This window comes from Toxotes jaculatrix, chromosome 7 (genome assembly GCF_017976425.1).
Source record: "Toxotes jaculatrix isolate fToxJac2 chromosome 7, fToxJac2.pri, whole genome shotgun sequence".
NCBI lineage: Eukaryota > Metazoa > Chordata > Actinopteri > Toxotidae > Toxotes > Toxotes jaculatrix.
This window is the reverse complement of record NC_054400.1, coordinates 23,092,214-23,117,974: the sequence shown is the minus strand read 5'-3', so window position 1 is coordinate 23,117,974 and position 25,761 is coordinate 23,092,214. Positions and strand designations below refer to the sequence as shown.

Genomic DNA, 25,761 nt, shown 5'->3' with positions numbered 1-25,761 from the left:
CTGAAATGTTTTTAGGATACACTATATGGGAAATATTTAGTACACAGGAACTAATTTATGAGCTTTATGAGCATCTATGAGCTGCACATTTTCTGCAGAGGAGGAAGAAAACAAGCAGCTTATTAATAAACCATAAAATAACTCCTTCTCATTCATTTATACAATTCATTTGTATAGGGTTTGACACTGAAGTCTGATTTCAAAGCCCTGTGCTTGTTCTGATATGAAGTTATTGCTGCAATATTGTTTCAGCATCATCATAAAACATCAACAGTCCAGAGCCAACACGGCTGGAAATCTGTCACTGTATATAAAACCTACGATACACCAGCATCCATCTATGACTTGTCTTGTGTTGGCAGGTGCATTAGCCAGAAGGTAATTTACAGAAACTAACAAGGGCTCATTATAAACCTAGGCACTTCAAAGTAACAAAAGATACTTATGCCTCGATGCAAAAAGTAGCATCCAGCCATGCAAGCGTTTTCTGTCCCCCCCTGGGCTGTCCACCACCACCTCCAGTATTCCAGCTGAAACACTGCTCATGCCGGTGGAATCAGTCAGCTCTACAATGATCACATATGCCAGAGGGGAGGAAAAGGCATGTCTTTGCTGTGGCTGCGATCCATCAAGTATGACAGGCATACAGCCCACAGACAGAATGTTATTAAAGATGACAGAGTGCTGTGGAAGTGACGATCTCCATCCCATGTCCTGCCACCGTCTCAGAGCAGTGACTCCATTAGTCCATTTGCTGTCCTCTATCAGACTGTCAGAGGTGGGAGTAGTAGGGATGTCCTGCTGTCTCATGGGGACTGAGGCAGACACCGAGCAATTGTGATGTCAAGGGCTCACTTTACACCTGATATAAACATATTCAGACTCCATGGATACAGACTAAGAGAGGAAGTTGGACACTGTCAAAATTCATCTGTTGTTCTTTTGGAAAGGAAAGCCAAGAACGTGCTTGTTTAAAGGACTAGTTCAACATTTTGAAAAATATGTTTATCTGCTTTATTGAGGACAGTTGGATAAGAAGATCAAAACAATGTGGTTAGAAAGTGAAAGTCTAACACTGGCACTACTTTAACTTCAGCCACTCCAGAAGTGACAGTGACTGTCTGGGTTGTAAAAGCAGAGGATCAGAAACTTGGGTAAAATTAGAATCAGGTACACAGGCAGCTTAACTGGTCTGTTACCAACCAACAAACTCATTCACCACAGCAAACACACCTCTGCTTCACAAATGAACACTCTCCAAACTGTCTGTCTGCAGTCTGACTGTGATTTCTAGCAAGGTGAAAAAAATTTCTTAGCTCTGTTTTGTGGAACTGTTTTATTTCCACCTCCAGGTTAGCTTTCTCCCAAGTTTGTTATCTCATGAAGCCAGGATTCCCAGCAGGGCCATAAAAAACAAAATTCCAAGACTTTACCACGACCTTCCATAACTAAGTCAAACTGCTTTCAAGATGTAAAAATGTTATCCCTCTCTGGTTTATTAATGTTGTTTATCTGCTGAGAAAAGTTCTAAAGGGGTAAACAGTCTGGTTGAGTTGGTTGTGAAGAAACCCATCTAAAAAAGCTGCATATAACAAGATAAATGTGCAAAACAAGTTGTAAAATATATTGTGATATATTCCTGTAAACAGAACCTATTCAGCTATAAAAATATCTCCAAAGATTTCTACGCTTGAATTTCCATAAATAGGAAAATGCGTAGGGGGGGGGTTTATGAAGACACTGTGATCTGTATGTAGGAACAATCTTTTACTGTTAAGGTTTTCCCACACACCTGTGATTTGCTTTTGTTTTCTTTGTTTTAAATCCAATCCAGCCACAGGGCAAGCTGAACATGTACATTATTACCTGCCTCTTCAATCATCTGTTGTCACAAACAGGCAGTTTTGATTTGTCAGATTTTTGTCAGAGCTTGACATAACCCAGCAATGCTTAGATCAAAACAGTACATGTGTATTTGTCAGAGGACATGGCAGGATGGGGAGAAAAGGAGACAAGTTGTGAGCTGAGTGTAAGCCAGATCTTGCCTCCTGTTTCTCTATTTACTCCTTCTCCTTTCCCTTACACCCTTCCTTCTCTCTGATACCTGGATGTGAGAGCTGGAGGGACTGGGACAGGGACAGGGACTGGGAATGGGACTGGAGCTGGAGCTGTGGCTGAGGCTAATTAAATTTTCCAGGCTCCACTGGCAGGCATGTTGCTCTTCAAGCAGGGCTATTAACTTAGTTCTGCCCATTACCGTTCTCCTCCCTCCTCTGCTTCTCCTCCTCACCCCCATGCCATCCATCACACTCTCAGTGGTAAAGACAAAGGGTGAGACAGTTAGAAAAAAATGGAGGGCATTCGAGATACATGAAAGGAGGAAGAGAAGGGAGGAGACCTCAGTAAGTGGACTCACTGTTCCTTGCTACAGCAAACATCCACTAAAGTGAAAGATATGGAAGATTTATATAATGTGTGTGTGTGTGTGTGTGTGTGTGTGTGTGTGTGTGTGTGTGTGTACTGGGGAGGTGATACAAGGCAGGAGCCTGAGGTCAATCCCCAGAAAGCAGTTAATGAAATGAGGTAGGAAGGGCTGTGCAAAGTGTGCACAACGCACACACACACACACACACAGTTGCAGTACACCGATGATGAACTCAGCAGGTTGTCTCATGGATCACGGTGGGGGACCTCAGATATGTTGCCCTTCTTGGAAATGACTTCACTATATTCTGCATCATCATAAGGACCATGTCCCTGAGTACGAGTCTCGCCTACAGCCTCTGTGTGTGGGGTGGGAACACACTATTTGCGCCAAAGCTGAGCTGAGACCAGCACACTGACTCCAAGCGACAAACTATCCTGTCGTTAAAAATCAAATTATTAGGTCCAGTTAGTGTCGGGCACCTGGAACATGATGGATATGGTGCAGTCTGCTTGCACATTTACTCACTGAAAACTCAGTGAGAGATCAGTGCTACACTTGTCTATGGAAAGGTTTCTGTTTGAACCATTTCTAATGTAGCACCGTGTGCATATGTTAAATTAAGTGGCAGTAGTATGCATGTAATAGAGGTGGGAAATTTTAATTCAATTAAATCTGTATTCTCTAGATTCGAGTGTTCTCAGGATTAGATTTAAATACAGCACAGTGCAGTAATCACTGTCCTCCACTGTCCTTCACTGTCCTTACAATGCCCTTAGAGAAAACACTGCCAACAGCTCAGCGGTGATTTGCTGGTGAAGGCTGCGTCTGCTGCCCCACATTCACAAATTTAGCAACTTCCAAGATGCATCCAGTCAAGTGAGTGTAAAGCCTGCTCTGTTTTGGGAGCATGTCTGGGTCAGATGAAAAAATATGACAAGATCTGTGTCTTTTGATGGGTTTATTTCTGGCCACTCTGGTTTGAAATCTAAAATGAATTTAATATCTGCCTCGACACTGGCTGATATGAAGACATTTTGACTCGTCATAACAGGAAAAACACAGATGTAATTAATAATTCTAACAATGGATAAGTCCCATCAAGTGTCTCAGTAAGCCACTTGAGTCAGTCTGCATGCAAAATCAGGAATCAGAAAATCTAAATGGAATGCAGCCATTACCACAGTAAATAATGTCATTATTTACACCTGTGCTTCTCCTGCTATGACCTAACAAAATATGAAAAAGGTCTATTGACTGGTACTATAGAGGTGATTGAGGAGGCAATGGAGTTAAAACCTCAAAAATCTATGTAGCTCTCCCTCTGCTGTAAAACGGGCATTTAGGCATCAGTGGGGGCTTTTGAGGAAGAGATTTTCAGAAACTCTGAAAATGAAATAATAATAATGGGAGAAAAAGAAGATAATTATTATCCTACAGTGCAGTACCCCTCAGCTCTGCAGAGCATTTTATTGTCTCATTGTTTTGGTTTTACTGCCATAATTTTACTGTTTTGGTTCAGTCTAACTGCTCTCATCAGCCTTGTCTGACCTGAACATAGCTCAAAGCAGGGTGAAGATTGCAGATGATTTCTAGTGTTGTGCTGTATCTGCTCCATGTGGCTTAGCTACAAGAACTTGGTAGGTAATAATATGATAATGCTGTGTTTACAATTTGTTGTGCTGCCCCCAAGTGGTCAAAAAAATAAGAATAAATAAAAATAAAAATAAGAATTAATACTGTTAGCTGGTTGCTCTATTAATACCCTGTGTAAGGTTGTAGTTCTCTGCCCTCAGTGTTACAGCAGAAACACACTCATGTTTATGTGTTTTAGACCAAATCATCCAATACACAATGCTGTATATATTATTAAACTAAAAAAAAAAACACAAAACCCTGGCATAGACTTAGACATGTGTCTAGACATCACTTATCTTTTATCCTTAAGATCTGCCAACTTACACCATATGCATTTTTCATCCAAAATACAAAGGCGTGTAGCAAACACCTGCCTGACTGGCAGTCCACCAAACTCTGACATTTCCTGCAGAAAAAAAAACAGGAGACAAATCCGCTTAATAATCTACATTTCCACAGTGGGAATAGCTGGAGGGCACAAACAGCCCAGAGCCTACTGAGAGGGAAAATAGAATTACTCTGAACAGTACAAAGCACTAAAAATATGAACCACTGGTCTGTCTGTCTTGTGTGTTGGAAAATAAAACCACTTGTTTCCTTCCACGTCGCCCGTTTCCCTGTGCAGAAAACAGAGCTCTCTGTGGTTTTACAGGGACAGCACAAACTCCAACGGCAAACTCTTAAAACACATGGACTAAGAAAAGGGGCCTCTATTTAAAACCCCCCAATTATATTTAATTGTAGAAAAACATGGCCAATTCCAGCCACACGGGCTGAGGCTGTAAGCTGAGCTTGCATTGTGACTGGCCTGTTTTCACTGGGGCCAGATTCATCGCCAATGGAAACCTAAAGCTGGAGAAACAGAGAGGACGGGGAGAAAAACAGCGAGAGTGTAGATAATGAATGAAGGAGACAAAAAATTAGATTGAGCGAAGGAGGGTGGATAATGAGAGAGAGAGGGAAAGAGGAGAAAAAAGAAAAAAGCCTCCCTCCATTCTGTCCTCCTTGTCTTGTGGTGCAGGGTTATTTTTAGCTACGATGGGGAGCAACACGATGCTGTAAAGGCAATCATTTCTGCTGTGGCACAGTCGTCGCTCACCGCGACATCTCTGTCACAGCAAAGGAAACACACACACACACACACACATTTATGTGTTTGCATGCACACTACAGTTCAACAAGCATGGGTTTTTAAGAACAGGTTTCCCTACCAATACCCATGAATTAAAACGGTCAATAGCCAGTACCTTTTTCACTATCTAGTCACTCTTTAGGGCCACAGCCTCACAGGTCTTTACATCACATCCAGAGTGAAAACAATTTTCCTTCCCTTCACTGTAAAATTACCTGAAAATTTCCTCTTCTCTGTCTCAGGCGGTGAATACAGTGTATTTTACACTTGCTGGCAACTTCACAAAGGTCAAGTATATCACTTTAAAGCTGCTCTCGTTTTTCACACGTGTGCAGTGAAAACAAAAGCTCCTTCTCAGATGGCAAAGCGTGCATACCAGCCAAAGTGTGTCAGGTCAAACCAATCGTGTTGGGGATTAGCTGAGCGCTTTGAAAGACACACACATACACACACACGACTGTATTCCCCAGCTGACATTTACCAGGTCAAGGAGAAGAAACCCTGTCACGGTGCCTGAATCAATAGTTCCTCTTTAAGGAATTAAAACATATTTCATCACACATTGAAGCGAACAGCTTTTTCTTCAGTTTAAATGCCAGTTGCTTTCCCATGAAGTTTCCTTCCATTCTCTATCTGTCTGTTTTTGCTTCCAGTATTGTTTTATGTTTTATGACCAACCAATTAGCTCATTAACATTCGTTAGTCGGTTAACAAGTGGTAACCAGTACTGGATCTTTCCATATGGGATGCCTGGGATACAAACATATCAAATAAGGTAGAGGGGTCTAAGATGGGGAAACAAGAAATATAGGGAATATTTGATCTTTTATAAGCAACACTGCAAAAACTGTGGGGAAAACACAAAACAACTGCTTCTCAGATATAGTATGACTCACAGCCCAGCCCTGCATTACTATGCAGAGTATGGGATTATGGCAGCCGACTCAGTATTTTACTGGATGGAATATATAAGTGATGGAAAGTGTGTAGCCGGTGATTGGAAAAGACTGGCATGATCAGGCACTATCATATCACCTTAAAAGGCTGAAAAGCAGCACTTTTACATTTACTATGCGTGAAGGAGTTTTTAGACTAATTAGGCAAAAAGAGAGAGGAATCCTAACTTTAGTGGACAAGATGGCCAGCAGGCTTCAACAGTGCTATGCAGGTGGTCTTTGAATTATACAAGATGGCAGGAAAACTGTAAAAGATGTTTTACTTAAGGAATGTAATCAGATGTATCAACAACACTTATTTCACACAATTTCACCCAGATGACAGATCATTTCTATGTAGCTGAAAGGAAAATATAAATGTATGTGAGACTTAATAAAATGCTGTGAGTACAAGCTTTGGAGTAAAACTGGGTGATGTGGTTAACACAAATGAAGTCATGATATTAGGAGAATATTTTCCTGATATATCATGATGTGGTGCTCCGGTTTCCTCCCACAGTCCAAAGACACGCAGACTAGGTTAACTGGCGGCTCTGAAATTGCATGTAGGTGTGAATGCTGTGTAAGCTGATGACTAGGTATTTGTGTGTTGTCCTGCTTCAGCTCCGTCACATGATTTTGTGTGTCTATTGTCTGATGTGTGTGAAAACATTCATTCTTACCGGTGATGAGTTCTCGGACCTCCATGTCATTGGTCTTCCTCAGCAGGCGGATGAGGGCTGGGATGCCATCACAGTTCTTGATGGCCACCTTGTTGTCATTGTCCTTGCCATAGGAGATGTTGCGCAGGGCACCACAAGCTTTGCGGTGGACTTCAGATTTGGGGTGGTCCAGAAGCCCCACCAGAACAGGAATTCCCTTCAGCTGACGCACATCCTTCTTAATCTTGTCGTTTTCATAACACAGGTGCTGCAGGTAGGCAGCGGCATTGGACTTGACCGGGTCGATGGGGTGGCCCAGCATGGCGATGACCTCGGGGAGGTCTGGGTCACGCCAGCGCGGGTCCTTGCGGATGCTGTCAATAGATGGTGAGCGCCGGCCACCCATGCGATCCAGACTGGCCATGCTCCCTCTCTCTGGCTGGGCCAGTGGTGCTGAGTACATGCCATGGATATAAGGGTGGCGCTCATCGATCAGCTCTGCCTCAATGGGGTCGTCTGGGTACCCTCTGGAAGACAAGAGAAGAGAGGACGGTGAGGACGGGGGAGATGGACGAGGTAAATGGAGGGTGACTCAGACAGATCCGTCTCAGAGAAGAATTAGTTGGCCGCGGGAAAGACTTTGAGAGAAGCCAGCTGAGGTGAGAGCCGCTGACTAATGAGGGGAAAAGGGAAAGCAGAGGACAGGGTGAGTGAGAGGTGAAAAGATGTGGGCGATGGAGGGGAAAAGGGAAGGAGTGCAGGATGGAGAGCGAAGGGGAGACACGGTGATCTGTGGTTTGGATTTGTTATTCGTGGGTATGTCAGAGGGACTATGGTGGCACAGTAAGCAACATTCTCCTTATTATTCCTCCCTGTCAGGTGGTAGCAAACAAACATGTCAGACTGCAGCACACATAAAGTCTTGCAGAGAGTGATTGAGAGACAGGAAAAGATTGCACGGATTGCAGGAAAAGAAGGCACACCAAAGATAAAGCTTTGAGGGAAAGTCTTGTGAAGTTTCTTTCAAGAAGCCAACACATACAGTAGAGACAGGATTTGATGACTTTTCCCTCAGGGAACAGAGAAAAGAGCAGTGAGCCCCCACCCCCCCCCCCCCATCACTATGAGCCCCTATGATGGCCCCAGGGCTCCCTTTGCTCACAGCGACGAACACTGGCATGCAGCTGCTAAAATGTTAATGACCATTTCTGGTCCCTGCTAGCATTAGCCTCATTAGCACTGCTACGGTTTGGGCTGGGGACTTAAACAGTATTGAGCTCTCCTCATTTTCAATGAGTAAAGTGAATAAGTGTCCACTGGGTACAGGAAGAGCGGAATTGCTTTTGAGGGTGCATAGGGGGTTCCCTTCAACCAATCTCTATTTCTCAAGCGTCTCAGAGTCTATGATCTACATTCTGTTCTCTAGTGTTCTTCGCTCCAAAGGCAGCCTCATCAATTCTCCATCGGTACATGGGTGAAAATATAGGCGTTCAATTCCAATGACAAATCATTTGTTGCTGGAGTGCAGGCTACTTATTTTACTTAAGGCTCTTTAATCACAGGAACCATTTTTCACTTGCATGGCCAACTCTGCAGAGGGAGTCAGGGGAGTCACATTTTACACCGGCAGAGAAGTTGCACACAATATTTTTGAAACTTCACAAAAATTCTTCTTTTTAAACACAAACCACTGAGTTGCCTGAAAGGATGGGAGAATGTTTGGTAGGAAAACTTATGACATGGGGAGAGGAATTTAATTAGGGTTGTGTACTTATGAACAGCCTTTATCTTCCCCCCACCCACCCCACAGCTTGAGACTTGTTTACTCTCGTTACATAATACAGCTGGTCTCCTCTCACCATCTTTGATGTATGGTGGTTGGTGGTGCAACAGAATAGTGGCCAATGTCAGTGGTTGGCAGGGAACTCCAGACCGAGCTATAATTTTAATGAGTTTTATGTTAATTATGTCTTTTTACAGTTCTTCCCAGGCATGCTGGGGGAACTGATAGGAGATGAACTGGGAGAAAAACTCCTGCCCGAGCAGTGTAACGATATACTAAATCCCCTATTCAGATAGACGGACAGAGGATTGATAGAGACAGAGTGAGGCACCACTGCAGTCGAGCATGGCCCTGCGTCTAAATGCTGAAAGCAGCGTGAACCAAGTTCAAAGCACCACATTGCTGAATGGTTGTGTCAAATTTTGTGGGCAAAGCTTTGGATGTCATGGGCACATGTCATGAACAGCTGTGACTCTGGAAGTCTAATGTCTCTTCCAACAGGTGTCTTCAACACACAAAGAAACTGACTGGAACACAGCTAACCTAAACTAAAGTGGATTTTGAGTATCAGCACTGTTAATTTTTCTCTTAAAAGTAGTTTTTTTCCAGATTTGTGGAACATGTTGGACAGCCACAAACCTCTATAAGCAGCCTGTAACCACAGTATGGAAGGAGGGGCCATTCATGAGCCTGATTACAGCACATCATCATATGGAGGGCTGCTGCTCTGAGGTTTGGCAAACACACAGAGCAGCATGACAGACTGTATGGAAAAAGGGGGAAATTTGTGCACGTGCTGGTGGTTACTAAACGATTCTTTGCGTACACCGAGCTCTAAACACACACTCCCATACACGGAGGCTGTCATCCAGCTTTCAACTGCTGTGGGACATTGGACTTGAGAAGGCAACGGGAGGCAGGAATAACCGTCCCAGAGAAAGGGCAGTACACAACCTCAGGATCATCACCATCTCATAGACCTGCATATATAACCACAATCTCTTTCACACACAGTATCTCTGTCTCTCTGTGGCTTTCTCTCTCATTATCTGTCACACACTGTTTGTCACACACTCTCTCTCACACACACACTTAAACACACAGATGAGATGTACAGTTGTGTAGATTGTGGCTCATTTAGATCTGGGCCGATGCGACGGGGCTTTTGGTAAAGCAGGCGTCGCGAGGCTGAGTGATGGGAATGTCAGGATTTGCATTTAAATTGGCGGCATTGTGTGTACAGGGAGGGGTGTATTCATAGGATGTGAAAGGGCTCTCCACTGCCAGACGCGATGCTCCGAGCATGATTACAGCAGATCGCTCTCCTCATGTTAATCGAGCGGCTGAATGTCCGGGATATTTCTGTGAATCTGCGCGATCGTCGGTTTTGTTCTAAGACACGAATAATAGAAAAAAAAGATAAAGAGATACAGTAGATACGAGATGTATGAATGTATAAACTTTAGCACTCCTTTACTCCTCCAGACGTTGTCACATCCTCACTATTCTTCCTTTCCCTCATCTTCTGTCAGTTACTTTCATCATCCTTCAATCATGGCTGTGCCTGACCCTCTTCTTTGGCATACACATTACATCTCTGCAGCGTTTATGAGCTCTTCACTGACTGTCCCTGCCGAGAAGACTGCTCATTTTGAATTATGGGCAATAATTGTTTTATGATGCACAAGTCTTTGTGGGACAAAGAACAAAGAAGAGGAAAAAAAAAACAGCCAAGCTGGAGTGTTTATGTCTTGCCACTTCCTAATTTCTCAAGCTGTTTTGACGGCATTATTCACTGCCATCACTGCTTGTTTTCGTTTAATTAAAGGAGAGTGACATCGCTCAGAAGTTTCTTCCATAATTTACAGGATGCCTCAAACATGACAGAATGGAAGTATGATATTAAACGTGTCTGGCTCTCAGTGAAAGCCGCTTGGTGGGATCGAGGAGGGCTGAGCTGGCTAGTATCAGATCACTTCCATGTGCTGTTCCCTACAGACACCACTGGATTAGAATGAGAACCCCCTCCCTCTCAGTCAAGTGATGAGTGAATGTGACTTTGTATGCGTGCATTTATATGTCTATATGTGTGTGTGGTGACCCCTGGGTGCAGGTGGGCAGGTGAAGCGGAGTGTGTCGCCCAAGGAGAGATGAGCCATTAGAGATTGGCTTAAAGACGCCCCTGTAGTCTGGCAGAGTTCAAAAGCAGCTATTAATCACGATGGCGTGAGGACACACACACACACACACAGAAAGGTGCTCATGGACACACACTGACACATGCATAAAGGATGGGTTGGGGTGGTGGAAAAGGGAGTTAGATGTACTCACATCTGCACAGTGGGGGAGAGAGAGTGAGAGATGGGACAGACATGTACATTATCTGTATAACCTGGGCAGGGATAAAGGGAAGAGTAGCTACATTCCTGCTGTCTTTGAGCAAATCACTAACATACTAAAATATTATAAACCTCTATTGATACATCGCTGCTCCAAGCAAAATTTTAAAGTGCTTCAAAATTGAGAAAAATCAAGACTGAATACTGACAAAACTTCATAAAAGACTTATGACAGAGTGAAAACTTTCCAGACATACAGATAAAACGAGTTTCAATTTAAAACGCTGAAATAAAAGCAGAGCAGTCTACATCAGATAAACACGTGTCACTGCAATTCTTTCTAAAATACCTTTTGTTTTTGTTTTGTTTTTTAATCAAATGCTGCCACATCCAGCAAGTTCTTCTAACACGTCCAGTTCTACACAGACAAAACATACAGCACTTGCTTGGTAACACAGTTAATGGCACCAGCCTTCACCCTGCTGAAGAGTTATTCAGCAGGACACTGAAACACTAACAGCTCCATGGCCTCTCACCTCTGATGGACACTATGTGGTCCACTTATTCTCCCGGATCAGTGCCCTGTACGTACTCCACTTGACTATTACAGGCAAAGGAAAAACCTGAGTAACTGAGGGGAGAAACACAGCAAATGCAGATGCATCCATTTAAAGTTCTGCATGACCTGAAGCTGTAATAAGCTAAACAGGCCCAGCTGACCTTTTGGGTTCAAGCCTTCGGTTGTAAAGGTTGCTCAACTGGCTGGCGTTGAAAGAGGAACAGTGACAAAACAAAATTTACATGCATGTAGATCTCTGACCATGTATGATTTGGGTGACATTGGTGGTGAAGGCTGTGTTTAAAAAAAAAGTATATGATTCATGCCACTTTCAAACTCATCAAATCGTGCAGTGAGCCCTCTGTAAAGTTTCTTCACTCAGTATGTGTCTACACTCACTTATTCATCTTTTCCCTTCATCACCCATCTGTACATTAGAGCTACATTAACACGGAAATCCAAGAGCGAGGCGTGCCCACACGTCTGAGGAACTTCTGCAAGAAATACATTATCATTCCTGTCCATACTTTAACACACGATGGATTCCACGGCAGTGACAAAATGAGTGCTCAAAGCCGACGCGGGAAGCCTTTTTAGTAGTAAACATCTTCATTTTTGTCGGCGCATAATTGAGAGCTTGCAATGTAATGATAAGCTGTAATTAAACTGCTTTAATTCCCAGATTCATTACAGCACTTTGGAGTCGCCGCTTCCGTCTTGGAGGAATACTAATCGCAGTGTGAGCGCTCAGGAGAGCCTGGGCACTCTGGTAGGGCTGATTGTCACTGTTTCTGAGTGAGAAAAAAAACGTAAAGTGCTTATAGTATACAGATGTTTGGGTGTTTCGAAGTCAGCTGAGAGCAGGAGGAGCAAAGGAAAGAAGGAAATATTTGTGATTTATTTTCTGCTGCAATTAGACAGGCAGCAGTCAGTCAAGAGCGGCTTCAAACGTGTGTGCTTGTGTTTGGGCATTCGTGTGAGCGGCTGTCAGCGTGTGCATGTGTGTGCGTCTGCGAGTGTGTGTGTGTTTCTGAAGGGGTGTATGTGGCTGTTAGGGCTGTGTTGTGACACATGTAAGGCAGGCTACAAATTGCCTGTCACAGCAAGTGCCTCTCACTAGGCGGATGGGGGAGTGACTCATTTTCTGAAGATGTGGATTCTTATTGACTGTGTGTGTGTGTGTGAGAGAGAGAGTTAGTGTGTGTATATGTAAGTGTCAGAGTGAAGTCAAAAGTGTGTAAAGACAGTCTGATTAAGCATCTGCTCTTTTGTGCGTCCTACACACCAGTGAAGGGGCCTTTAAATCCAGCTATTTACATATGCAACAGTGTGTGTGTGTGTGTGGGGGGGGGTATATAAGCTTAATTAAGAAAAGTCCAAAAGCAAAACTCATATGCAAGGAAATCTGGATTTAGCGTCACCTTTGATTGTTACAAAAAATACAGAGACACAGATTAAGATGTACACTCTTCCCCCTCTTCCTCTTCCAGCCTCTGTTGCTTAATATCTGGCTTCAGGCCCAAACATTTTGCCCTCACATTGGTGGAAAAGTGCAGAGAACTTGAAAATATCCATCTGCTACAGATCACTGCTCAAACAGAAGTCTTTAAAGCATACTTCCCACCAACTCAACTTCAAACCCCTGTTTCAATTTACTTGAGGGTGGACATTTTTCTGGGTCCCCTCCTTTGGGCGGCAATGAAATGATTGGAAGTTATTAGGAGACAAGAGTCCATTTTGGGATCTTATTTTTTGAGGCCAACCAGTTTTTTTTTCTGACCACTGGAGCCAGGGGTTATACTCCTCTCGACAAAAGTTGTATAAAAAAGGATAGGCTTTGAGAGATAACTGACAAAAGCCTCCCATCCTCTCCCACCCTCCCTCTGGCCTCTCTATCCTCCCGTTCCCTCCCCATCCTGCCTTCCCTCCCTCGTTACATCTCCAATCATTTCAGCCTCTTTACCTCTGACACAAACACATGTTCGCCATCCATTTGCAGAAAAATGGCAATGAAAGACTGTTTTTTTCCATGCTTCCTCTCTCAGGCACATTGCTCTGTTTACTTGTGCATCGTATACTTAAGTCTTTTTTTAATGGCAAGAACAAAAGTATTCCTCATTCTCTCTTATCTTAACAGGCCTGATCTCGTCTCGTGTCAAGGAAAAGCCTGCTCTCATACATACAATCAACAACACGCTGTCCAAAGCAAAAAGAAAAACATGTATACTGTATGAACCTGCACACCTTCACAATCACATTATCTCCTGTGAGCTCCAGCTGGCTGAATCCTTCAGCCTTAATTCGGTCTGTCAAGTTTTAAGCATTAACACCAGGTACTGATGTTTAAAAACAACTACTACACAGATTTATCTGGGTAATGTCTTTTGCTTTTAGATAAATTAGCAGGTCACCTAATCCCGTATGAACAGGAACAAACCTCTGCTCTCTTAAGCTTTTTCCATATATCCTCACCTGACTCGAGGTCCATCACGGAGAGGTTCCCGATGGGTACGACCCCGGTTGGCCCCCTGCAGGGTGCGTCGGTTGGCAGTGGAGTAGTCGGGCTCCAGCTCATATGGCTCCTCCTCTTCAGGGCCCAAACTGCGACGATCATCCTCCAAACCATATGGCTCAGGCTGGAAGCGCTCTGGCTGTGAGCGGTTCAGATCCACAGTGCTGCTACCCATAGGAACCTGGGGTTGGGCAATGTGGCCATAGTCATCCTTGCGAATAGGAAGCGTGTAGCTGTTCTCTGGCCGGTAGCTGTTGGGCAGGTAGGGGTAGCGTGGCGGCCGGAAGTTAACGCCACGTGACAGGCTGCCGTAGTTGTCCGTCAAATCGGCGTAGCCATCATGCAGGCCATAGTGGCGGACGTACTGGCTCTCAGGCGTCTCGCCATATGAATCGTTGTAGGAGTTGTTGTAGGAGCGCGTCAGGGTGGAGGTTGCTTGAGGTGTGATGAAGCGGTCACCTCCATTCTTCATGTAGCGCCTGTCGATGGAGTCAGTGTAGCTCCCCAGTGGGGATGAGCCCTCAGGCAGGGGCAAGCCATCGGGGCCAAGGGGCACCTGACGCACTGTCCTTGTGGTCACCGTCTTCACCATCTTAGTCACCTGTGTTGAGGGAAACAGATACGCCTGTCAGATATTAAAGAACACCTACATTTGGATCCAGCTGACAAGTGGACATGTCACATTCAGGCTGCATACACACAGAAAACCATGCAGTGTATTACACAAAGGTTTATGTTTCTCTGGCTGTCAAATCAGGACACTGTGTTAGAACGACACAAAGTAGAAGAGGCTGACAAATAAACAGGGAAAAATAAATAATCAATTTGATGCTTGGTGTCCAGATCTAATGTAGAGGAAAACTCATCCACTGAAGATCAATCTAATTAACTTTGCAGTTAGTCTTCAACCGTGGAGAGAACAGTGATGTTTCCATAAAATCATTCAGAGTTCTTGAAGACTCAAGCATATACAGGTGTTTTTGATGATGAAGTTGGTTGGGACTAATTTTTATTAATCAAATTTAAATAATAATAGTAACAGAAACATGTACTGGCTTTTGTCAGGGAGGAGACTCTTTTGCTTTGAAAGTGGATACTAACTGACCAGTATCCAGTGTCTCCAATTGGTGTTATCTTCAATCATAAAGTGGAAAAAATATGTACACATACATATACACAGAAACTGTCTGGGTCGACTAAGTCTCCTGGATTGTGCTGTAACTGAGCCATCTTGAAGTGCAACAGCTCCACTGGACCTTAAATCCTTTGTGTCCCCCAGGGGGGCGTAGCAGGGTAGCACCGCACACTGTAGCTGAAGGACTGTAATGACCAGGCCTGCGTGTATCTATTCCTCACACTCACTTCAGCCTGTAGTCAAGTAACTCTACTTCCTCTGCTGTCTCTGAGGTTGTCTGACTGGAGAATTGCAGACAGCAACTCCCCTCCCTCCCTGGGTTCTCCGCCCATACAGAAACCAATTTGCTGCCCAGTGAATTCTGCTGTGGCCGATAATTGGCTATTTTGTCCGCAGCTATAAATTCATCTTCAAAATTAATGAGGTTGATGAAAATTAATCGTCGTCTGCAGGGCTGCAGGTCTGATGCAGTTCGTGTTGTGCCTGACAAGGTGTTGCAGAGAGGTTCATTCTCACTTGACGAGGGCAGACCGACAGGCTGAATTTCTTGGGGAATGGGGGAAAAAAAAAACCGCTCCGCTCGTTCCTGCTTCTGATGACTTTAATTTTCGACACCAGTCCTCTTAATTGTTATACGCTTTCTTTATTTTCCCATCAAGGCCATAATTTCGATTTTAATCAGGAGCAAGGCAAAGGCATGAAACAATATAAAAAAACCACAACGAAGAATTAACCCTCACTGTAGAGGAGGGTGCCAAGAGCAAGAGAACAAACCACAAATCGGTTGTTCAACAAGGAATCCTCATTAACTTGGCTGAAACAAATAGAAATCTTCACTGTCCTTGTTTCTTGATTACACCCTGACTGTGAGCTACATAACAAAGACTATTTCAGGAGCGCCAAGGTTCATTTCCACATTCAGAGTAATTACTGAGTAATTTACATTTGTTGCTGATGCCATTTTGCCTTGGCTTTTGTGCAGTTAAAAATAAATTTGCTTGATTCACATTAGCTAAAGCCTATGTATAACCTCAGAGTAACAAGCTCACTTCCTCCCTCTTGATCCACAGTGGTACGCCATGGCAGAACATTCTGATGTTCACATCATGGGCACATTCATGCAAGCTCTGGGCCTCAAGGGGACTACAGGCCTTACAGCTGAATGTCCTACCCTGCATGAAGCCATTATGTCGACATAATAAATGTCATGTTTATGAAATAATATTTTTAGTTTGTTTTTTTTTTGACGTGCTTTATTGATTTTCCTGAGCGATATAGCTCCACAAGGGAACCCCAGCCTTCCAGAGGGATAATAATGTCAGAATGGTTTTATTCGTATCTGGTAATTTTATCACCTTTTATTTACAGTATCATCATATTTTATTTTATTCTATTCTATTCTGCTCTGGCTGTCAGAGCTGAGAGGGGAGCACGGCGAAGGCTACAGCTTCCCATCCTTGACATGCCCAGCTGCCTTGTACTAACACAGCTTTTTAGGCGATTTGCACGGGCGGCAAAGGGAACCATCACACAGGTTTCAAACACTCTTTGATGTATGCTCAAGTTCACAAGGCGTTAAACCGTCACGCAAGGGGAAGCGAGGGGAGGCAAGGGACCTGCGTTTCAGAGCAGCCTCTGAAATATGCTGAAGCGGGATAAACAGGGCGAAAAGAGAATTGCTAAAATGGTGGAGAGCGTGAGTATGTGAGTGTGTGACTATGTGTACATGTAAAAAGTCACAACGGCACTGAAGAGTGTTTAGAGTAACCACAGGCAGTTAGACACAGGATTTAACTGTTTACCAAGCTGTTAAAAATGGAGGGAAAGGCAGCAGGCGTCAACCTGTCCACTTTACAGCACTGTAAGAGGTTTCACAACCTCTGCGGCATTCACTTTATTGAGAGCTTAAATGGACATGGTGGCCGGAGGTTAGTGGGAGAGGATGAGGTAGTAATTCAGGTTTTTAAGCAGCCTGTGATCGTAAGCCCAGTGATTCATTTTCAGGCCGTCCAAGCACATCAGCGAAGATGACGGATGTAGAAATTTTTAGTTTCTCCACAATGCTAATGAAATCTTGGTGAATATATGTGGACTTCTTTAAAACATGATGTTAAAGGAACGGGCAGGCAGTGGGTGGGGGGAGAACACAGCAAAAATCACACAGGGATCGGCATCCTTCACCGGTTCTGTCTCGGACAGGGTGGGGGTCGAGATGGACACCGGGGTGGGGGTCCGGGAGGCAGGCCTGGAATCCACTAACAAGTTATCAGTCACCATCACGGGGTGGTACGTGCGGCGGGTGATGGTTTTGACCACTTTGGTAACCTGGAGTTGGAGGGATGGGTGGGTAGAGCTCTCAGCAAACTGCTTTAGACTACATATTGCACAGATGTACATCTGGCCTGTTGTTTTAGCTCTGTAATGGCTTTGGAGTAATGACACAGCCTTGCACACATTTAAGCTACCTGTAGCTGTATGCAGTTTCAGAGGTTAACATGTTCTCGCTGTGTTCCAGAAACTATTTTTAAAATCAGCCTGTAAATAAAGTGTTTGTTGAGTCTAAGGTCTGTCTGAAATAAAGTCATGAATTGTGAGTAGAAAGCTTATGTTCTTTCTTTTCTGTTCAACAGCGACACCTCATTTCTCACAACAGCTGTACCTGATGTAACTAACATTTGGCATTTTTTTTTGACAAGTTAATAACTAACTCCTGCCCACTCAAGGTTGGCTCCCCAGCGTGTGCAGGGTAGTGAAAGTGCTTTTATTTGTTCGTGTGGTCTGCTTTGACTCTCATTAGCTCATATCCAGAGGAAAGAGGAGGAATGCTGCTTTTAATGGCCTAACTGAGCTCTTCCTCTAACATGACTGGTGTTCCATTCAGTGTGTCTGCCAGCACGAAAAGGGGGCTGGATGATCGCCAAAGGAAAGCATGGCATGCTGGGACAGGAGGACAGAGGTGGATCTAATTGAGAGCGTGCATGTGCTCGAACTCATACAGGCACACAATGAAGTGGTCGGGGCCAATTCAGTTTGAGCTGAATTGACTGAAAATGTAAATAGAAGCAGGAGTTTATCTGCTACTGAAAGGCCATTCATAGTGGTTTTCTGAGTGTATATTTAAAAAAAAAATTCCCACATTAATTGAGACTGTCAGCTGTAACTTACAGTCTCCAGTCTCTCATATACAGTGGCTCCGTCTTTATTCCAATCTTTCTGCTCATTTCCCAGATATTCCAACTGGTGATTCTGCTGATACTAAATCAGCTAGAAACATGTTTACCACCGAAAAAACTTTTTTGCCTGCAAATCAGGAAGATAGAACAAGCTCCTGTGTTTCATCTTCCAGCAGTCAGATGGGGCATAACCATCAAGGGAAAGGAGCGCGTTAGCATTAGACAGTATGGCAAGACTTTGGTTCAAAAGAACAGAAAAGCACATAAATAAAACGGAGTTGCTGCAAAATGACGAGAGAGATAGAAAAGGAGAGAAGCAGAAAAACAACACATGAAAGAGAGTCAGAGAGAGGAGATGCAGAGAGGAAAAGAAGAGAGAGTGAGAGTGAGGAAGACACGTGGAGGGGTTTCTTTGCGTAAATTCTCGCCTGGGTTTGGATCCATTTGCCGCCACAGAGACGCTGGCTTCCACAAGTTCACCCTGAACATTAATCTGCTTTTCTCCTCAAAGTGGCTTCCAGAAAACACCCGATCCCTCCTCCCAGCAGGGTGGCAGGCCCTTAAAAAGAGTGTCCTTCCTCTTTCCTCCCTCAGCAGCGAGGCCCTTGCTTAGTGGGATGTAATGTAATGTTTTACTGCATGTGCTTGTGTGTGTTACTCCTAAGAAGTTCTGTGTGTAAATGCACAAAATCATGTGGGTGTGAGTGAGTGTGTGTGTGGCCCATCCCCTTGCAGTAAACAGGCTGGAGGGCAATGGGCCTTCCCTGATGAGGGATTAGACCAGGATTTTTAATTACAGTCTTGCAGTCCCCAGAGTAAGAGCTCCACACAGTGCTCTCCACTCCTCTGGAAGCCTACAACAGCAGCAGCAGCACCAGCTGACTGCAGCTACGTTTACATTCGAATCCCAAGCAAAATGAGTAGCACTATAAGATTATCTTTCAGAGTATGTCTCAAAATGCAGAGGCAAAAACAAAGATCTTCCAACACCCACCTCACTTCTAAGATGGATTTAATCAAATGGAGACCTGGTGCGGATTCTGGAGGGAATTCTTCTCTGTGCACAGAGAGTGATGAATTCAAACTTTAAAGTGAAATGCAGACCGTCTTCCAAAACGCAGTGAACAAGAACACGCTTGAAACTTTTCAAAACCCCAACCAGACACTGAGACAGAGACATTCTGGTCCGATGAGGGTTTATAGATGACCATGGTGATTCTGGTAAACATTTCAAATAAACTTTGAAACTTTATTTCCTGTCACAGGGATTAATAGTGTGTCTGCGGGATTAAATTGTGAAAATATAGCACAATTAAAAACTATTTTTGTATTATATCATAACATTCCTGTCAGGGTGTATAGTGTGTTACTGGTGCTGGTCAGTGGTATTTTGTACCTCCTATAATGTCAGTCAGGGATGTTTACAGAGAAAGAAATAAAGAGACAGAAAGAAAATGTAAAAGAAAGTAGAAAATAATTAATGAGTCTCATCCCAGGAGGTGGAAGCAGCAAGCGGTGACTTTATAGTACTTTAAAGTATAGACTGGAGCATTATTTGGCTTGTGATGAAGCAGACTGTGTTGCACACTGCTGCTGTAGCCTGCGTGGGCACACATAAAATGGTGGCGTGGTGGGAAAAGCCATAGTGGTATAAAAGTCCACTCACCTTCACGTTAGTCGACATATCCTTACAGAAAAACAACAGAACATAGTAGAGGACAAATCAACAAAGGGGTTTTTAAGAAGCACAAAACTAGGAGAACGCCAGAGGAGTTGGCTCATAATAACACAATAATAAAATAAATCAAGCCATGAGAGGGAGATGAAACCACTTTGGGCTGTAGGATTATGGAATTTAGAGTTCTTAAGGATGGAAGTCTGGGAGTGGAGGTACAGTACTGTGCGGTTTGGAAGCAGTGGTCTATAACCATAATTTGAAGCAATATTGAAATGGATCAAAGGGACTTTCTGGCTTTTTGCAGCTAAGAGCTTATTGAGATCCCTGTGCCACAACAACACAACTTTTCTGCAGTGTCCTGCTAATGTGTGACAGTAGGCACCAGCTCCATTCACAACGATAACATATGGACCATGGGTTTTACCTGCAGGTCAGAAATAACTCTCTGTCTCTGTCTTTTTGCTTAGCAGTTTTCCAAAGCTGAACATTTTTAACAGCTAACATTTTCTAACATCAGTACAACATGAAAACAGCTGGTTAATTAAAAACCTATAAATACAGTAAGTTTGGGCGTCAACAAATCATTCTACAGCTCTATACGCCTATGAACTGTAAGCAAGCTGAGTGCACCTTAGCATCTTACCTTGGTTTCTGTGCGCCGTGTGGTTCCGTCATCAGAGGTGACCACTGAGACGTGGGAGGTGGGGGTGCCAGGGTCCTCCTCTATGGTGACCGTCTCCTCCACCACCTCCTGAGGCTCCTGCATCATGGCCAGGGATGTGGCGTTACTGGGGCTCTGCTCCTGCACAGATAAAGAGGGAAACAACTTATACAATCGGAATTAGCCGACTAGAGTTTCATATTCATTTGTTGCGACAGCCAGGAAAAAAAAAAACAGCACAACATCCAGGTAATCTTCCATCAGATACACAACAAGATGAAACTTTAATTGGGCCACTGCAGCAACAAATGATATTAAAATCCAGCAGAGAAAAGCAGAGCATAAATAAGAACATTGCAAATGAAGGGTATTAAATATAATGCCAACCATAATTTGCAATGAGACACTTCAGCTAGAGGGATGGAAAATGTGAAACACAGTACATGAATAATAATGTGTGGCAAATAACAGCACTAAAATATACTGAGACAAGGCGATGAATTAAAAGTGGCGTATAAATATATAAAGTAGGCATGAAAATCACTGCAGAAATAATAATGGTTCTAATCCATTATAACCACTGATTTAAACATTGACAATATTTTCAAAAATACATCAAGATTATATATTATTTACTGTATACACATGGATTACAATAATGATTCAAAGATCCAAGCAGATATTTGTACTAACTGTGAAAAGGCCAAGCAGATTTTCATATATACTGTCCAACTTTTCAAAAAGAAACTACATTTTAGAAAAAGGCTGTGTTGCCAGGTACTGCAGGAGCCCTTGAGATGGCCCTCATCACAGCACATCCAGAGGCTGTGTTCAGACAGTACTCTCTGCAGACAGAACAGCAGATATTGGACAGTTCTGCAAAAAACCCAGATTGTGTTTAATACTAATACCACATTTACTACCATTGTTATTCCTGTGTTTTATCACACATGGTTTATACAGTATTATGTTATGGTTAAGGTAAGGCAACTTAACCTTGAAAAGGTTGAGGGAAAAGTGTCATTACAGCATGTCTTTAAAGAAACCCAGCTCTCTGGACTCAAAGTGGGACACAATACAAACCCATTCACCACCCTGCTCACCTTGCTGCTTAACAAGACTAGGTTCCACAGGGCAAAGCTTAAAACAGTACTCAAAATAATGCATTTATAAGCACACACACACTCTTGACAATGCCTGTATAGTACACAAGAAGAAAACTATAAAGATATAGTTTTCCTAGTTTGTTTCTGGCCTGACAGTCCATGATTTATTTGGCCCTAATATTATATCCAAACACTGCAATGCAGGGTGGCTAGCAAGTCTTCACCTCTTGAGACTTCAAATTGAGTTAAAGCTTCTTTCAAGGCAAGCAAAAGCCCAGAGGACTGTTTTTGATTCATTTTTCATTGGGAGGCCATGAATTTGAAGAAAATGTGTCCACGGGCTAAGGATGAAAGCGAGTATGAAAGCGAGAGTCCCCCATACTCCACCTGACCCTGTGTGAATGTGTGAGAAAAATGTGCTTCTCAGTGCATTTCCTGCTGATGTGAAATGATACGAAGGCAGTGGTCGGAGGTGCAACGCCCTGGCATGGCCCACCGCTGTGCATGAGTGTGACAAAATTACAGCTCTCGTGATGGAGAGGGGAAGGAAGACATACGAGGCAATCATTGATAACCAAAACAGCATGGAGCCAAGGGAGGAAGAGGAAATCGAAAGTAATGGAGAGGGCGGAGAGGGAAACAGCTGGAAGAGGATGGTGTGGTGGAATTGGGGAAAAAGGAGAAGCAGGGGGTTGTACACTTGTAGTCTAGGTACTGTAACTGACCTGAGGATTTTTTTCAGGCTGTTAAACATCATTTTTATTGTGTGCACTTCCTGTTCCCTCTACTGCCTGTGGGAAATATCATTTTACTCATAAACATGACAAAACAAGAACCAATTTTATGGTCGAAATGCAGTTTTTGAACTTCTTAACTTTTTGACCTATATTAATCTTAATCCAAAGTTAAAAGATCAAAGCTGTGAAAAACAAAAAAAGATCCCCCGCATTATCGCACCTATTTGAAAATTCACCTCACGTAGAAAATCGGTCAAAGCAACTTATCCTAGCCTATTAAAGACTATTTTTGTCCAACCAATTACAGCAGGCTGCAGGCTGAGACAGAGGCCAAGGAGAGAGCAAGAGAAAAAGTTTTAGTGTTATTCTCCGCTGTGTTTTCTTGAAACACTACAAGCGACGCCTTATGGAAGAGGACTGTTTGTTTTCCCCACGTCTTTGAAGATACTAACAAGTGAACAGTTTCCCATTGATTGGTCAGCTCCTCTCAGGCTTCAAAGCCTCACACAGTCCTCATTGATCTCCAGTCCTTCTTGCTGATCAGTCAAAAGTTTGCTCTTTTTACGTTGAGGATCTTTTCCCCTAATCCCACAACTCTCCAGCCTCTCCGTGTCCCTGCTGGGAAGAAGACCTGGGCTCCTGTTGTGTGTAAATGCCCTCATCTGCCTCAGCAGCACAAAGAAAATGAAAACTTTGTCTATTTACCTACTCCACTCTATCCAGTAGAGTCAATTAGCACTCTGAACTGAGCTGAGTTAGGTCATTACACTCAGAGAAAGGTCCCCAAGTCCCATTATTGGGGTTAATGGCTGGGAAGGCTATCTGCTGCATAGAAAGAGGCACATTTATTTACACACAACCACTGCTGAGCTGAGGAAAAGACATTCTTTACAACTGACCTCAGGCTAAACATCACCACTCTGCTGGGAAGGGCCTTCTAATGGTATTCAGAAAAGGTCAGTGCTGATTAGTTGCCTCCAATCAACAACTTTGTTCTGTTCAATTATAAATGTGAATTACGTTGGTGACTCGGAGCCCACTGTGGAACACAACAGTGTGTACAGTATCTATTCAAAAGGTACACTGTTTTTTTTTTCAGAGCCAAGTGAGAGTCAATCAAATTTCAATGTAATAACCAAAATAAGGCTTTGTTCACACACAGAAATGCAAGGCCCTCTGAAAATCCAAGGTCTGCCTGGGTCTCCTGTCACTCAATGGATGCCTGTTGTGATTTGACACACAATCCAGCTGCCTCTGAAGTTGCACCCTGCACCAGCAAAAACATGAAGCCCTGCCCTAACCTGTCACATCACTACAAGTCACACTTTTCCACTGAAATCATTTGACATGAAATTGAATTGGAATCAGTTGAAAGCATTTCTCCTTAGTGGTTTTTTCCTTTGTGAATGGAAACAACTGAATATTGTTAAAGAACGACAATACTTCACTAGGCATTAAATTAAGAGAATTAAGGTTAGTAATGCACACCTGTGTGCATCTGTTTCTTGAATGTATGGCATAATTTATCTCTTCTTCTATGCAGGATGAAACAGAAACCATGTATATAAATTCTCCTATTTCACCACACTGGCTCTCTGCAAATGAAATCTAGACAAATTAACTGGATTCCTATGATGTTTCATTCCTTTGAAGGCTCGCTGGGAGGGAAACAGGGATACATAATAATAGCAGCACCATCCTACACTGGTTTCAAATCCATAGCAAAGCACTGGACAGAGAGGGAGGAGGGACTCTTAGAAGCTCGCTGACAAACTGGCTTCTTGATCCAAGCTTAATGCGGTGTCTCTCGTTCGCTTTCCCCCGCTCTCTCCCTCTCGTCTCTACGTGCACTAAGTGAGAGACTGGAGTTGAACTTGACGTTACAGCCCCTAAATAAATGATTAAAAGCCGTCTGGCCGTGAGCTAGCATGGCTGTCTGCCGGTCCACGGGGAATACGAGGCTGATTCGCAGTTGAGGAGACTCAGGAAAGCATACCCTTTAGTCAAGGGCGGGAGAAGTGGAGCACAGTGAGTTAATGGCTGATTTCAGAGAGATGAATGATAAAGTGGCAGAAGGGTACAAGAGAAAATGTGATAAGGGAGAGGGAGGAAGTTCGCACATGCAGATCTTGTGGGAATGGTTTGTATTAGCCAGTGGAATAACAGTGATGCCTAAGGTTGGGTAGTTGAGCTTATGCTAAAAGCTACATCAGGATTCCTTGAGCAGAGCATTTCAGTGCACCTGTTCCCTGGAACCAAACTATGGATATATTGAACACAATCCCAGGAACATGTGAAAGCATGTCTCAGCAAGAGTCAACCCTGGATAAAGAGGATTAAAAACATATTAAGAACACCTGGTAAAGAATCAAAACACATGCTTTTATAAACCCAGGTAAGCCTATCTGTTAAGGATCAAAAAAAAAAAAAAACATTACCGTAGGGTTGCTGAGCCCAAGCAAATAACAAAGCAACAAGAAAGTTTGTCTTCTTGCCTCGTCTAAAAAGCCTTGCCAAGAGCTGGACCCAGCTTCTGATGAGGAGAATGGAGCTTGCTAGAGCTTTGCCTGTTCGTCCAGTGGTAGCAGAGAGGCTGAGGTGTCAAACAGAAAGGGATTTGGCTCTGAAGGAGGCCTACAGATTTGTACAACCTGCACTTTATTCAGTCAGGTGCAGTTGGCTCTGGCTAGCAGTATGAGGAAGACAGTTTGGTGGATAATGAAATCTCACCTCGCTGATCAGTGCCTGGACCCTGGCTGACTCCTGAGTGGCTTGGAGTGTTATAGCTGTGCTATACTAAGAAAATAAAATGATTTTGCTACTTTTGCTAAATAGCATTAAACTACAGTAAAGCATTATGTATATAACAGGCCAAGAATGAAAAAAGTAAGAAGAAGTCAAGCTCTTCCATAACTCAACAACGCCCAACACGGTCAATGCCTCCAAAAAACAATACCCTTGACAAGAGCCCTTAAGCAATCTGCTGCGGAGTATATTTCATTACAATAGATCATGCAGGGACACACAGCTCCTTAAGAGCAACTAATCTCAACTGTAATGTGCCGAGAAAAGAAAAGGAAGGAGGAAGATGGGGAATACAAAAGCAGGAGATGAAGTGATACAGCGGTGTCAATTAGCAGCGGCCTGCTATCTGCCATCAATCCACACCCATTCATCATCAGCGTTCAATACGCTGCTCAGTGTTGTCTGAGGATGCAGAGATAGAGTAAAATGATGGAAAAGGAGAGAGAGTACGCAGATAAGGGGCTTCCCTTCCCCCGGGGAC

At 43.5% G+C, this 25,761-nt stretch overlaps 1 protein-coding gene across 4 annotated transcripts in view; it reads right to left on the bottom strand.

Annotated features, from left to right (window-relative positions):
* arvcfb (ARVCF delta catenin family member b) overlaps positions 1-25,761 on the bottom strand; it is a 104,835-nt gene that overhangs the window by 52,283 nt on the left and 26,791 nt on the right. For 2 of the 4 annotated variants that reach the window (XM_041042993.1, XM_041042992.1), the window contains exons 2-4: positions 20,615-20,773; positions 13,946-14,586; positions 6,814-7,319 (exon numbers count right to left, since the gene is read on the bottom strand). In XM_041042993.1, the coding sequence (XP_040898927.1) occupies positions 6,814-7,319; positions 13,946-14,586; positions 20,615-20,773 (1,306 nt within the window). Of the gene's footprint in view, positions 1-6,813; positions 7,320-13,945; positions 14,587-17,301; positions 17,446-19,959; positions 19,981-20,614; positions 20,774-25,761 lie in introns of all 4 variants that reach the window. The other 2 variants (XM_041042990.1, XM_041042991.1) reach the window with 2 other exon arrangements.